Below are 16,462 nucleotides of genomic sequence, written 5' to 3' on the forward strand. Positions count from 1 at the left end.
CCATCCTTCAAATTCGGGGAAAAGGAGGACGCATTTGTCGGCTGCATTTGTCGGAGTCTACGAATTTGGACAGCCTTCGTTGCGTCGTTGTGACGTAATCAGTCTACAAATGCGGCCTCAGGAGGATGCAGCCCATGAATCTGGACACCGCCTACATCACGACTAGCATAAACTAGGATAACACAATAAGGGAAGACAAAATCACCACATGATAATATGCACAACTGTATCATCACCTGAGCAAGGTTGCAGAATAGTTACACCCTTATCTAATAGATTTTAGTAAGTCCTAATATTACCTTGTCATCTGTATTATAGTTAGTGACGCAATCCCTGTTTATCTGTCATTACGGTGTCATTAATCATAGTTTGTATTGTCACCAGTAATCAATCTAGGCAGCTGCTGTGCATGCTGCTTATGATATTTGCTTCCATAATATGCAGGTTACACGTCATGCTTATCACAAACACACATGTTGCTGTTATCACCACACAGTTATGTGTCTGTTTACTGTAGATATAGCACAAAGAGATGTGCTGACCAACCCCCCCCCCCCCCCCCCCCTAAAGATACACATGCACACATCCGATCTAATCCTGGTTTACATACAGCAGATATGTGCTTCCCTTCCAGCACATTCCCTTAATTTTCTGTTCCTTTGAAATCATTCTCTCTATCACCATCCCCATCTACTTCTTGTGTCCGAACGCATCTTTCTGCATAGGTGACTCCATGCTGCTTACAGCGGGCAGGACAGCTGTCTGCCACACATAATGTGCCCTCTGAGAACCCCCTCTGGCAGGTGGAAACCCACCAGAGCCTTGGGCTTACACAGAGGGTCCTAACTCCATGGGAAGATCTGCAAACATATGGCACTGAATAGGGATGTGCAGAGGTTTTCCTTGCAAGTACCACCCACATGCAGAATTTGATTAAAATGCAATGAGGTCCTTGTCAGGGAAGGAAGGTGGCTTAGGTGGCTCGACAGTCATTATTGTCCTGTTATTGACTGTCACTCTACCGATGCCACATTGTGATTCATCCTCTCTGTGCCAAAGGAGCATTATAAAACTTGACTGCACACGACTGAAAATGATTCCCCCCCCCCCCAGTCTACCAGTGCACCACAACAAGCAGAGAATGTGTGTCATTATCAACTTTTCATATAACTCTTCGGGGTTTGGGACAGGGTTAGCTCGTTGCTGAAAGCAACTGGATGAAACTGTCTAATATTCTTTCTATTCAGAAGGATTGCTTTCAAACAAACCTTGAAATGCTGTCAAGCTTACAAGATGTCAGCCTGGGCCCTGTGCTTCGTACGTCGCTTACTACATCCAAGATCAAATGAAACATCCAAGACCAAACCATCGCGCTAACCGTGAGCGCGCTATTCCGGTTCCCCGAACACACCTGCTGTTGACGATTAGTACAGCTGGACGCAGTAATGTGAGATCACTGGGTGTCGTAAAAGGGGCTACGCATCGATAGTAGAAACATTGATCGGCAACCCTCTGATTGGTCGGCGAAAATGTCGACGGAGCGCGCTCGGCTCGGTATTTTTCGGCAGCAGAGCAAGAACTCTTGAGTGAGGGATTTCAGGAGTTTCAGAGTTTAATCAGAACGCAAGGGAACACTGCAAAGGCTGCAAAAGCAAGGAGCGAGGGCTGGCAGGAAGTTGCTGACAAATTAAACTCGTAAGTAATTTAATAATAACAATAATAATGGAGTGGATTGATATAGCGCTTTTCAAGGCACCCAAAGCGCTTTACAATGCCACTATTCAGTCACTCTCACATTCACACACTGGTGGAGGCAGCTACAGTTGTAGCCACAGCTGCCCTGGGGCAGACTGACAGAAGCCAGGCTGCCATATCGCGCCATCGGCCCCTCTGGCCAACACCAGTAGGCGGTAGGGTAGATTTATCATATCACACTATATTATCCAATATTATATTACATTATATTATAATATGTTATATTTTATCCTCTTTCACATTAGAGCCACGACAGGACCCACTAGAACATGGGAACAGGTAAAAGTGAAATATAAGAATATTCTACAGAATGGTAATATTTATCACTTATATTGCTTTTAGTCTCTTGGAAAGAGACCCTGGAATAATCTGTTTGTTTGTTTATAACAGCAACCAAGAAAAGGGCAGAGCAACAAAAGACAGGTGGTGGTCCTGCACCCCCTTGTCAACAAGTTGGTTAAGTAAATAATACCCTCACGGGAAAATCGATATCTCTCTATGAGCACACTGTCGCGCTGAGCTAAAGGATCCTGTCTGTCCCGCAATATACGCTGAATTCTGAGGACTCTCCTTATCAATCTTGCACCTTCCGCAATGGGTTGCTCGCGTAAACGGACAGGATATGACTGCGACAGGCTTCCCAAATCCACCTTCGCTTTTATAGCCGTGGTCTCTCATCTTGATTACACGAAGTAATTTACAATTGCTACTCTGAAATATGAATTAAATCTGTAATAATCACATACATGTAATAGAATGTTAATAGTACATTTCCCTTTTTTAGGAAATGACCTGTGTGAAATCAATAAATGGATCAGGTGCTGCATTATCTTTAGTTACATTGATGTTATTTATTTATGGTGAAACAGTGGTGGAATATCGCTGTTGCTTTCGTATGAATGACGCGGGCATACCTGCGTGGCCACGATCTAATCCTGTTTACATAAAGTAAACCTGCTCCCCAGCAGGTTTACGCTTACGGCTCTGTTGCTATGACAGCAAGTCCCGGATGGGCTTCGGGGAACCGAACGATCCAGGATCACGCGAAATCGTCAACAATCTCATCCAGCTAACTCACTTAGCGCGGTACGAAGAACAGGCCCCTGGTGTCGCATTCAGAAACAAACACAACACAGATTTCAAACATGTATTTTGACCAATTGAAAACTGCCAGGTTAGCGGCCTCTCTTACACCCTCAGAAAAGAGAAAAATACTGTTTCCTGAATATAAACCTGTGTTCTGTTGTTATCATTCTGAGTCTCCTTTCAGGCTGCCTGCAGATTGAAAAAAATGTCTTCACATCCTGGATGCATGGCCTTTTCCTCATTAGTCATCTTGTTTCTGTGAATTTATGAGAAAACACACACCATTGCGTATCTTTTGACACGCCAAACAGATTTGCAATAAAACAAGGACACAACTGAGATTGATGACTGAGCTGCTTCCTGAATTCATGTCTCTAGTAGAGCATGTAAAAGCTTTTCAACCGAGGCTCTGCAGCTTTTTACTGTTGTCCAGCATAGTGTTTCTAATCACACGAGCAGTGATATTCATCAAAACATTCCCTCGCATGAACTGGAGGATTATATTTAGGTAGCATGGTTTGTTTAATGAGTTCTGAATACTTGCTATGTCTTAACAGCTTGGCAACATTTCACACATCTTTTGAAATTAATTGTTTATTTAATTATACTTATTATGCTCTGTGTACCCTCAGAGAACCCATTTTTGTTAGTGACACCTTTGTAAATGAAGCAAACTTAAGCTAACGTTAGCTCTCTGTTGAAGCTCAGAGCCGACTACAGACACTCAGATTTCAATTCTTATTCATAAAGATGACAAGCCACAGGCTTTTAGTTGTTGTTTGTCTCATTTTTTCAAGTTAAATGATATGGAAACAAGCTGCCTTCACCTATGGGAGTACCACCCATGCCATGAAGCTCCCAGCACACAGATTTTGTGCTGATGTTAATGCCAGAAGAGGTCTGGAACTCTTTAACTTTATGTGATCTGTTACTTGGTGGCTGAGTTGTTGGGATTTCGATTTTGCAATAACACTTAAAATACTCTAGAAGGGAAGAAAATTCACACACTCACTTGTTACAACAGTGGCATCCTCTTACAGTACCACACTCAGATTCAGTCTGTTCTTTAGAACAGCGGCCTCCAACCCCGGTACCGGTCCGTGAGTTGTTTGGTACCGGGCCGCGAGAGTTGAGGCTCAGGTCTGAAATTTATGGTTTTCAGGGTTTTTAATCGTTACTTTTTTAAATCATTTTTATCGTTAACTCGGTTTCCCTGGGTCTTTTCCCGTGTGTTATGAATAAATCTTTGTTTTTTTGGTACCAGTACTGGTTTTGTTGTATTTATCAGCGACACCTTAAAGGCAAAAAAGGTTGGGGACCGCTGCTTTTGAACAACCCCTTCTTTCACAAATGTTTGCAAAGTCAGACTGCATGGCTGGCTCCTTGATTTTACACACCTGTGACACTGCATGTGAAAACACCTGAATTAAAAAATAAAGACATTTGTCCAAATAGTTCATGTCTCCATTCGCTATTGTGAATAAAGTTGCATACTGTATGTTTAAACCAGCTAAAAGTGGAAAAAATGGCAAAACTATTTCATGTAGAATTTGTGAAATACACAAATGTGTGCATATCTGTGTGTGTGAAAAGTATAGGGCCCCTGTGATTTGTCTTCTCCGTCCCCTGGCTTGGTTACTAGTGAAAAAACAAAAAACGCCTCAAAACCAGTCTTAAATTCATAGTTTCACTGTTCCAGAAGCTTTGTGGAAAAGTAAAGCAACTTGCAGTTTTAAGGAATAAACAAAGTGCCTGGTATTTATTGGGTCCTATTTTCAGAAGTGTATTAATACACATCATGCGCTCTGCTGTGGAAATAAATCATCAGGCTGGTGTATGTGGTTTGTGACTCAGTAAACTAACAGATAGCGAGAAACGAATAAGCAATAGAAACAAAGTTCACAGATCTTAGGATGAATAAATTGTTAGCTTTAGATTCTGATGACAAGAGCAGAGACAAAAGAACACCACCAGGAGCTAAAGCGTATTTGTACGCTCCTTTTTATAATGGTGTAAAAATAACTGGAACTACTAAAGTGAAGCAAAGAAAGGGAAACAGGGCAAGAAACAAACAAACAAATAAATAATAAAATTGTCAAATTACAAACAAGCAAGCAAAGCATTACAATCACACAAGCATTAAGCAAAGCACAGATTTAGTCATTTCTCAGGGTGAGCGCTCACTAATTTTAATTCAGTATGTTTTATGCCACTCACTTCCTTTCAGGCAAATTAAATTTGAATTCATTCAGAGGATACATTTTGCTGCCTAACTGCAAGGCTTTATGTCAAAGGATGCCCTATCGTGCATGTTCACTCTGACCCTAGCATGACGCCGAAGCGCCAGAGTAGCAGCGGTGCGCCCTGTCACCCGCCGTGCAGCGTGCCGTTTCAGATGCAACAAAGCAGCGTATCGGGTCAACAAAGAAAAGCACTACTGGCAAAACACTTAGCTCTTTGCCTGCTGATTGATTGCTTTTCATTGTTGCCAGTTTGAATATGCTGTTCCTCTGATGGGCAGCTTGGCAGAACATGTAATCGTGTGTGTGTGTTTGGAGCCAATAGCCTGGCCAGGATTTGTGGGGAAGCCTGTTGAATCCCGATTTAGTGTCTGCTGTCTGATATTTTTGTCTGAGTGAGGGATTTGAAAAATGCCTTGAAAATAATTTTGTGAGCTAACACTCAGTACGGACTGGCAGGTGAAGATAATCGCAGTGAATTTCTCATTAAAGGTCATGCAAACCAACACGCTCGTGCAGGTTTCAAACGTGCGAGGGCTCTGGGGCAAGATGAGAGGGTATAAACCGAAGACGTTTTGTCCTCGTAAATGTTTAATGTTAGAAGAACCACAGCAACAACAAATGATTAAGGCTGTTTATCCAACTGAATGACAGAGCGGCGGTAGCTTCTATTACAACAGAGAGATGTAATTTACTAAAATGGACTTCTAACTGACACCTTGTATTGGCTCTGTTTATTAGTGAGGAGACAAGTGTCTTGAGGGGGCTTTTCATGTGCCTGTTGGTCTTAAAAAACACAACCTAATTGGATTACTTCAGCACAAATCGGCAGATATGAAGAGAATCAGCGAAGCAACTATTCACAGTATAGAGAACAATCAAACGCGGGCATGTCAGCTCGGCTATTTGAAAGTAAATCTAAAATTCCAAATTACTCCACAGCTTGCCAAGCTTTCACCGGTTAAAACCCCAAAAGGATACAAGCTGCAAACAATTACAATCAATTCAATGCGAGCAGCATTTTTACTAAGCAGACCAGTGTATGAATCTGTGATATTTGTTAGGTAGCTGTCAGCTGGGAGAATGTAATCCAAGCAGCTGTTGCATTTAGCACTTCCAATAAGTGAATTGAAGAAGCTGCACAAGGACACATCTGCTGCAATTAGACGAATGGAATGAAGAGCTTGGCTTAAAACTTGATTTTTAACTGAGGAGTTTACCTCAATTATCTTTTGGTGTTTTAATAAAATTGTCCAAATACAAATTATATAAATAACCGAGGCTTATTATTATTATTATTATTATTATTATTATTATTATTATTGTTGTTGTTGTTGTTGTAGCCGCAGTCAGAAATTTCTCAAACTCAGATTTAGTTTCAATTTTGAATGGCCTCATAAAAATACAGTGAATTTGACCTTTAACTTTTGGACATATATTTTAAAAAAAAGTTAGTTTTTGTGAAATATTTCCACATTTTGTAGTTGAATTGCTTGCATCAGCCAAATTCTAAGAAATTCCTTCAAGGATAAGGTATCACATTCCCGAGTTATCTAGGCTGATGGCCAATAATGTGATTGTAATCAGTTCCTCTGGTCACAGCCTGCTCTGTGATGAAAAAGGACAGATTTTCAAATGTCTGAATAGTGCATGTAATTCAAGACACTCTTCTCTCAGTTTGAACTAACCATATGAATGATCTTGTCACTGCTTGAGCAAGATCAGTACATCTAAACGAACCCACCTGAATTCAGAAGGCAGCCTAAGCTTACCTACTGCACGGTCTGGCACGGTCTTCTCATCTGGCTTTCAGCAAGAAAGCAAAATCATTTGTATGCTACCTTCTCACACCGTATAAAATTCAGAGTATCGTTGCCTTGAGCTTGAGAGCAAACGTTGCTGAATAAATAGAGCTGCACAATAGTTTATTTTAACTGCCATGGAAATGAAGTCAAAAAATAACCCTCTCATCAAAGCGCATTCAGCTTTAGGCTCCTAACAGAGAGGCTGTCCCACTTCCCATGACCCAGCCGAGAGTGATCACACCTACACGAGGCACGAATCGCTTGGAAATTTTTCCATCCCCACAGCGTCAGGTTTAAGGTGTTGATTACCTAGCGAAAGCCGCTGTTAAACAGGTACATCTCAAAGAGCTCCGTCTGAAAGCGCTTCAGTCATCGTTACTTTGCACAGTGAGATAACTTCCAATTTTCAGTGTGAAACAGACACATGCTCGCTAGTCAACTGAAAGAAAAAGAAAAAGCAAGAGAACTTATTATTTTTACCTCCAGAATGAGGAGGAGGGCCGCAGAGCAGAACCACTCCTTGACCTTCACGCACTGAAACAGAGCTTCTTCTCTGAGTCTTGAAGTTTTCCAAGTCTGCAAAATAGAAAAAACAAAACAAGAAAACAGCAGTAAGTAAAATATTCCACAAGCTGGAGGCTGTTACATTTTATTAGCATACACATGAAGGTGCTGTCATGAACAAACTCACAGCGTGTCAGACGCTGTTGCAAAAAACCTGAAGCCCCGTGCCAAGCGAATGATATACAAAAACATGACGTACGGAACATTTTGAGTAAGTCAGAAAAAACCTTTAAAGACTGCCTGAACCTTCAGCAGCAACAAACTGAACATTTTTGGCAGTAAACAGCCTTTGGCTTTGCCTCAAGCCAAATCATCCCCCCCCCCACGTGCGCCTGTGCTGCCGATATCCAAATTCACAGAGATGGTGCCACAAGTACGGGGGTTTTGGTGGAGGAAGACAGCAATGAGTGATTTAAAAGACGCACGGGTAGCGTAAATCAGTACAGGACAGATAAGTTGTACCTGACTATTATACATCATACAAAGTCGTCATAGGAAGTGTAAATGCTTTGATATGACTAAAAGGACAAATGAATTAAATTTCTCACTTATTATTGTTAAAAACCTGACAAACTCCCTCTGTGATTAATTAGAAATAAGAATTAAAAAGTAGAATCTGGATGAAAAACTGTGATGAATTTTAGAAGAAAAACCCTTCGGGGACTGAGCATTAGCATTACTTTCCAACGCCTCCCCTTCAACTGGGTAAAAGCATTGTCTTGTGAGTACAGCGGACAAAGTTTGCAGCACTATGAACACGTTTTGGATGCAAACTCAAAAATCTTAGGACTGTTTTTTCAAGGCACCCAAAGTGCTTTACAATGCCACTATTCATTCACTCTCACATTCACACACTGGTGGAGGCAAGCTACGGTTGTAGCCACAGCTGCCCTGGGGTAGACTGACAGAAGCGAGGCTGCCATGTCGCACCATCGGCCCCTCTGGCCATCACCAGTAGGCGGTAGGGTAAAGTGTCTTGCCCAAGGACACAACGACCAGGACAGAGAGCCCGGGGATCGAACCGGCGACCTTCCGGTTACAGATACGCTTCCCAACCCCCTGAGCCATGGTCGCCCCATGAACATAAATATATGTTTGCTTTAAAGAAGAGAAGAGATTGTGCCTTTGTTCAAAGGAAGGGAGCTGCATTCAGTTATTTGGCTGCTTTTGTGAGTGTGTGTGTGGATGGGGGTGATGGTGGGTAAGGGGGGTGAGGGCCACCTTATGTCACTTCTTTTGACACACCCCTGTTAATCACACAAAGATAGGTCGATGGAAGGAAGCACTCACTCGTGTGTGTGTGTGTGTGTCTGTTGCTTAATTTCTTTTTGCTGGATTTATTTCTTTTGCATACTTGAGGGGACACACTTAAGATAAGGTGGAAATGAAAAGAATGAGGCCTATTATTGCTCCCTGTAACCTGCACTGGTAATTGTATGTTGCGAATAATGTAAGTTAAGCTTGAGCTGAATACATGATGAAAAAAAAAAACTATAACTAAGCACTGAAATCAATAAAGACACACACCCACACTAATATGAGCCAGACAGCAATCTGAAGCCTCGCTGCTAAGCAGAGAGGGTTGCCGTGGCAGGTCACACATGAGGGATTTTAATAGCTCTGGTGGTAATCAGGTTACCTTTCATTCATCAAACCTACCACCACCGAACCACACAAAGCTATTCCTAGTAGGGCTTTGACACCACAAGTACTGTTAAACTGAAATATTTTCCTTTGACAGCTGATGGAAACAATAGCAGGTCAGAACCACATCTGACATTTGCTGATGATTTATGCAGAGCAAATCATCTGCTAATCAGAAGGTTGGTGGTTCAGTCCCTCCAGTCTGGGCAGGATACGAACCCCAAGGTGCTCCATCGGAGTATGACTGTTAGATAGAGAAGTGCTTGCATGAATGAGCACTCAGACAGAGTAGAAAAGCGCTATAGAAGAACCAGTTCATTTCAAATTGGCTCCATTAATGATGTACAGAGCTCAGTAAATGTAATTCACACGTTGCATAGAGACTAAGTGTCTGCACTGGTAACTCAGTTTGAAGAGTGCTACATATATTCCTAAGGGAACTATTTAAATACAGATACTTGTAATAAGTACAAAGAAAACATGGAGCTACTCGTATATTTAGAGGTTAATTGGCAGCATAATTAAATTAAACAGCTTCTTCTGGCTTCCTTTATTCCACTTCTTGTTTTTTTTTAATATTCAGTTTGAGGTCAGAGATCATTCATAAATGTGATTTTAGCTACCGAACCGAATAAAAGACAGACAGCGAATTAATACATTAAGAGGCTTGATATACTGTCTCAGATTTATCCATACATATTCTCCAAATTGGATTAATTAACCTTAATTAACCTTGCAATATGCAGAATATTGTCAAGTCAGTTCGAGCGGTGGCGCGGACACGAGCGCTGTCTTTGCAGACCTGCTCGTCTCAAAACTGCAAACAATCCACTCAAATGAGATTACTGATTAGTTCAGCTCCAAGTGATCTAAATGTAAAATTATCGGGCTCAGTGATTTATGAAGTGGACTATAAGGTCAGTTAATATATGTCATATTGGCCACAGAGCAAGTCAATTAAGAGGCTGGCTTTAATTATTTCTTTAAACATAAATCTCTTCTTAACCCAAGAGTACGCTTTAACTAATAGCGATCTGAGAGTCTTAAGCCCTATTAAAAGAGCAATTCCTAATATTTTTCTAAAGATTAATGCCAGATTGGACCTTTAAGTGTCAAATTGGATGTGTCTCCCTCAAGGATGTAAAACCAAAGTCAGCATTCTTGCCTAAAACTAGAGAGACAGAAAAAGAAAACACCTGAATCAATACATGGGGTAAAGTCATTCAGAATAATTTGGCAGAGTGCTACAATTTTAAAGAACAGCACCAGTTTCTGCCTGAATAATACACATGCAACATCTAATATAGTGTCTTCTCATTGTTCTTGGCTACAACTGCTAAAGCAAAGTTGCACTGTGGTGTTGGTGGAGAGCAAAAAACAAAAACCAGAGCAGGACTTTGTTTTTGTTTTCCTGTCTGTGCTTCTGGGGCACTTGTACCTGAGGTCGAGGAGCTGAGAAAAAGCATCTTGGGCTTCCTGGTGTACACATGCAGAGGACACTATGGATTACTTCACATTTAAAAACATGCTGTCCAGTAGACTCGGATGGCTGCTGAGAAAGCATAACAAAGTGAGGCTGACGTTCATGCTGCCTCTGCCGTGGCCGCAGGACTCACTCGTAGCGCTTGCTGCCCACCGGCTGCAGCAGGAACTGAGTCATGGTGCTGCAGTTTGTTTTATCAGGGACTGTTTGTGATTGTGTAGAGGGGAGCACAAGTGTGTGACTGTGAAGGACACTGAACTTTAGGAGACAAACTCACTGATGGAGTAAGAGACGCCGGCTACTTGTGAAGGGTAGCGGTGCATGATTTGTCTCTGTCATACCTCTCCTTCTATAATCCACCCAGATTTTTCTCCACCTCTAATAATCACAGTAACAATATGAAGTATTTTTTTTTCAAACGTTGTTAGTTCCTGTTACAACACCCAAAACAACAGCTCAATACATAAATATAATATCATAAAAGCTTAAACTAAAGAAAGAGCTCGGTTAAACCAAAAAACAAACAATCTGACAGGACAGGTGGTATGAAGACTTTCTGCTTTTGTCCTTGCAGCAGCAAAGTTAGCAAGAGCAGTAAGTGGTTCACAGGGTTGTTGGGATCTATTAATTAGCCATATCCTCTGTGTCAGATGATCCTCCGGGCTTTGTTTTTTCTTATTCATGCCACACAAATGTTCCTTCACAGTAACGTGTGGGATTACACCACTTTTTAATGACGACTAGTGCATCCCATGCACATTTCTTCTTGCTCAGATTAACGTCTCTACTCTCCTGAAAATTCCGGCCATCTAGCACAGTCAGACTGAGGAACACCGGGAGTTTGGCAACGTCTCTCTGCAACGCTCCATGAGACAGACACATAAGTCACACTGAGCAAGAAAAACAAACTTTATCAGACGATAAAGTCACAAAAGAAGAAACAACAACAACAGGCTGCTACGCATCATGGCGCCAGGAAAAAAAGGCGACATTTACCACTCATTGGAAAATGTTATTTTAATGAAATAACATTATGACGAAGTTTAAAACATAAAAGAATGACTTATTGTTTACTGAACTTGAGATAGAGATATCCATCATACTTCCTTGCCTTCTATTTTGATCGATGTGGTGGTTATATGCATCGTCTGTTATTTCCCTTTCTTACCTGTCAGAAAACTCTCCACTGTCTTTTGTAATTTTGCACCCTGAAGCTTGACAGCGCTGCAAGTCTCAAAGCACTCCTGTTAGTTTATTGTTCCCACATGAAACAGTTTTATTCAACTTCTCAAATCCACTCCACATTTTTTCATCCTGGTCATGCGCTCCTCCGTGAAATAGCTCTATACCCCCCGAGTAGAGCGAGCCCCACAGTTTTAGAACCACCACACTCAGCTGCACTATTATAATGCAGGCAGGGCTTAAACTACCACAGAGTAGTGCAGGAAAGTAATCATTTTGAGGTACTAACTCCAATATAGTCTTACCGAATCTCAAATTGACAACATTTCAGAGTGCAACATTGTTGTTATTATTATTATGCTTCATTTTGTTCTGGCTACAGATATTAAGAAGGTAGATGCTACACAAAACACAAGCTTGCAACATATCTCAATAAATTAAACTAGTTAAAAATAAAAATTTGTGATTTTACATCATAAAATCACGAATTTTACACATACACATTCTTAATAATTAAATTTAGAATTAGAATTTTATATTTTAAAGTGTGATTATAATATAGCCTCAGAGATAATCTGCTACCACCACTCCTTTATACTTTGCACTGTATGAAACCATTCATATTGTTGGAGGTTGGGTTTCTGCACCCAGCATCTCAATTATTTTAGAAATCTTATAATAAAATATTTTATTATGCTCGTGACTGTACATTAGTTTAATCCTAAAGAACTTGCACAGAAATCCACCTATTTGATTAATGCACTTGTTTGTCCTGCTCTTTACTGTGAAAAACACATCTGCCACACAAATGGATAACTGAACATCCACAAATGGGATGACAAAGTTGCTGTCTACAATCATTTTTACACAGCAAATCACTGCCCTCCTAAATTCCCGTAGTTTTTCTACAGTGTGAAAAGCCGGCACCCGGTTTTGGCTGGTTGGTGACCAAAAGCGCTTAAAAAGGCACGCAGGGCAAATATGTCTGCAGATGTCCATATAAGACGCTTTCTTGGAGGTCTACGATGTGTGTAGAATTGAATCAGGACTCAAAGCTTAAATTAGGTGATTTATTTTTATTGCTTTTTTTCAGTTTTTTAAGGGAACACTGACTGCCTAGTTATCTCTTAACTGTCACTCAAAGGTGATTAATGTTGTAGCAAGGCTAATCGACTTCCTTCTTCCCAATGGGCTTTATCTCAGACTGGTGTGGCTCATCAGAGATCACTGATGAAAGCTGCAATATCTGCACTGCTTTTTTTCTCCCCTTTGCCTCTTCTGTGAAATTAATTATTTTGCTTCTACAGACGTCTTTTTTATTAATGGTGGTACAATAAAAAGCTGCAAATAGACGCGCGGTTTTCTCCTAAACACTGCTTGCATTATTGGGCATAATACAAAATTTCACGGCGAAAGCTGAATCTTTTTTCTTCTTTTTTTTGGATTAACCCCCCATTTACTTTCATCTAAAAACACGATAGAAGGTTAGATAAAAGCATCCGAGCCTTCCCAAAATATGATCCTATAGAACAAAGTCAACAAAAGCCAGAGACATCTAAGGTACTGAATTTGTTCCCCCCAAAAAAGTCTTTGGCATTATTTTTGGCTGAGATGAAAGCTGTTGGGATTTATGAAGTGGTGATGTCTACTTCACTAAAGGTACTGATTGTGCCTGTTCACAGCGACAGGCATGGCCTCGCCCATGCTGAAAGCATGCAGCAATAGTGGCAAAATCCACCCCCCCACCCTCCCCAAAAACCAACCTCCACCTTCAGTCATCCACTCTCAGCAGCCAAAAAAGACCAAAAGAAGCATTGTTGTGAAAGGTACTTTGGGAAAGTCGTAAAAAGCATAATTTAGAATATGGTACGGCCGATGCCTTCAGATGCGGGGTGTGTGTGTGTGTGGGGGGGGCTTGGGGTGCATTGTGGTGGGAAGGCTTGACCAAAAGCCTGTTTTTTGTTTTTTTTAAAGCGTACGCAGCTGTGCACATGTTCAAAAGGAAGCATGAAAGCACAGACTTTGCCTGCAAAGGATATCTCAAATAGCATATCCATTAAATTTGTCACTGAAAGGAACAGTGGCGAGCGCAAGTCCCTTCGAAATTTCATTAAAATATTATAGAACTGAGCTAATGTTTTCCGCACAAAAGCTTCAGAGTAATGTTCAAAACGGGAAGTGGCTAACAATGATTAATAGCCTCAGAATAAGTAAACCTGATGTCCCATCTAGATCCATTAGCATCAATTATTGCAAACCTGGGCTGGCATTACAAACAATGATCCAGATTAAGCTGATGATCACATCCCAGACATATGAGCTTTCCAAATGCCAGCACAACTTATCATACTTCAACAAGCCCGTCCAACCGTGAACATTAGATCCATCACAACCTGCTACCCCCTTGAGGATGCTCTTTGTCTTCAAGTGGAAGGTGGATATAATGTGTTTGTGTGTGTATGAGGACATCATATCTATGTTTGTACTGTCTGTGCCTGCGCAAAGGTGGGAGCCAGCACAGAGGTGTGTATTCAGTGATTTTTATCAGCCTGTCTGTCACTAGACAAGACGAGATGAATGCATGGAATGAAAAAAAAATAAAAAATCTTTAAACGCATCTTTAATTCTCCTGCCTCGACTCTGGTCCTCAGCTGTTCCACCTTGAGTCTAAAAGCACTGTGGTTGGCAGTTAAAAGAACATTATGAGAAGACAAGTCAGTGTCTTAAACTTGCTTCTTGCTAATGCCAGCAGGGGGCGACTTCTACAACTGCAAAAAGTTGTTCAGTTGTACCAAAGTCGATAGCAACATGACATTGAACTCTTTTTTTGTTAAAAACACCACTTTTTGGGTGACTCTATGAGCTCAGACACTTGTTTCAAGTTTTACAGAAGATTCGAGCCAAGAAGGAGGATAAATTGGGGTTTTATTTTCCTTTACCATGTGACTGACACAACGCTAGCCTTGGTTTCTGAGATCATAGAGTGGTTAGAGTCCCTATCCAAAACACCAAGGCAGTGATAGTAAAAACAGCCAGTCTGCTGTAAGGCTCTGTTACATCTGCCTTCATTTATATACAGTCTCTGGGTAGACCTTCAGATAAGTATAGAGTTGCATGGAGGCCGACAGTAGTATTTTTAGAACTGAGATTAAAGTGCATATATTTTGATGCTGCACTTCCATGAAATTTGCAACATTCTAACATATGCAGATAAAATAAAGTAATGTTGCAAACAGTAAGATTACCCAGTCCTCTGTTCAAAAAACACTGAATCCTACTTTTTAAGCGAAGTAGCTGGAAGCCATTTTTCCACATTCACCCTGCTTATTTGACATGGTAAAGTTCACACATTATTCCATTCCCTGCTAGCCTTGCACTTAAACAGCCCACATTACACATTAGCTGCATCAGTTCATTAACAATTGATACCAAACACAAACCAACACTGTGCATCTCGTTGTACATTTATTGCATTTAAGTTTAAACTGACTGCTGATTGGTTAGTGTTAATATTAGCTTTTATTAGGCAGTGACTCCCTGTACATTAGTACATTAGGGCAATGAAATGCCAGCTCAACTCAAACTAACACACGTTCAGAGGTCATCATGAATGCTGGATCCCAACAAAACCACAATGACAATGCCTTCAAGTACATCAGTATCATCGATGTATTCATATCATGTTCTTTCAAGGAGTTTTTCTCAAGCCACAGGGTAACTAAGTAGTGCTGTTTATTACTAATACACATTTTTGGATGTGTACTGGGACTGTCACTATATTACCTGACAGTTATTTTTCAGACACTTCATAATGACAATACTGTTGTGACTTCTCACGGAAAAAGTTTTTTAAAAATTTCTGTGGGCAAAGCGGAAAACTGTTCTGGGGTCTGTTGAACTGAAATGAACTGAAATTCTTTTTAAAAACCTCTGGACTAAAGAGGACAGGGGGGCATCTGGCTTTGTATCATCACTCAGTTCAAAAGCGTGCATCCCTGGTGGAGGTTGCATATCTGGAAAGGCACCATCAATGCTGAAAGGTTTTAGAGCAGCAGATGCTCCCGTCTACATGACGTATTTTTGAGGGAGGGCCTTGAATATTTCAGCAAAAACAATGCTAAACTGCATAATTCATCTATTATACAAGCACCATAGTAAAAGAGCCAAGGTGCTTAAATGGCCTGCATTAGAGACGATTCTCCAACTGAAAACATTTGGAGCATCATTAAATAAAAAAAAGAACAGAGCAGATTGAGGACTGTATCAGACAACAATGGGACAACATTCCTCTCCAAAAAGTCCAACAAATGTTCTCTGCAGCTCCCAAATATTTACAGACTGTGGCAAAAAGAAGCAAAGCTGCTACACAGAGGCAAATGTTCCAGCTTTTTGGACACATTTTTTTTCTTACATTTTCTCAATTTAAACATTAGTTTAATACATACTATTGCGATTAAGACCTCTTACACAGCATTACATTGTTGGGATATGTCACGACTCGGGCAGCAGTCGTGTGGAGGTGAGAAGGAGGATCAAAATAGCAGACAGTGGCGGAGGTGCAAGTGAGATTTATATACAGTGAGCAATAACAGAGGTGAGGGCAGAACTGAACATAAACCTAAACTGGGAAAACTAACACAAAAGGAGGACACGGGGCGGGAAGCAGAGAGACACGGTGAAACACGGAATAATGCAGAGTACAC

General features: G+C 40.9%; 1 protein-coding gene across 1 annotated transcript in view; it reads right to left on the reverse strand.

Moving 5' to 3' along the window:
* cntn4 (contactin 4) overlaps window positions 1-16,462 on the reverse strand; it is a 194,909-nt gene that overhangs the window by 111,023 nt on the left and 67,424 nt on the right. Inside the window, exon 4 of the mRNA XM_085353001.1 lies at window positions 7,367-7,462. Coding sequence (XP_085209127.1) covers window positions 7,367-7,462 — 96 coding nt within the window. The remainder of the gene's footprint in view (window positions 1-7,366; window positions 7,463-16,462) is intronic.

The sequence above is a fragment of the Diplotaxodon limnothrissa genome, linkage group LG5 (assembly GCF_057381915.1).
Source record: "Diplotaxodon limnothrissa isolate DT_005_m linkage group LG5, D_limnothrissa_male_GT1.1, whole genome shotgun sequence".
Taxonomy (NCBI): Eukaryota; Metazoa; Chordata; class Actinopteri; order Cichliformes; family Cichlidae; genus Diplotaxodon; species Diplotaxodon limnothrissa.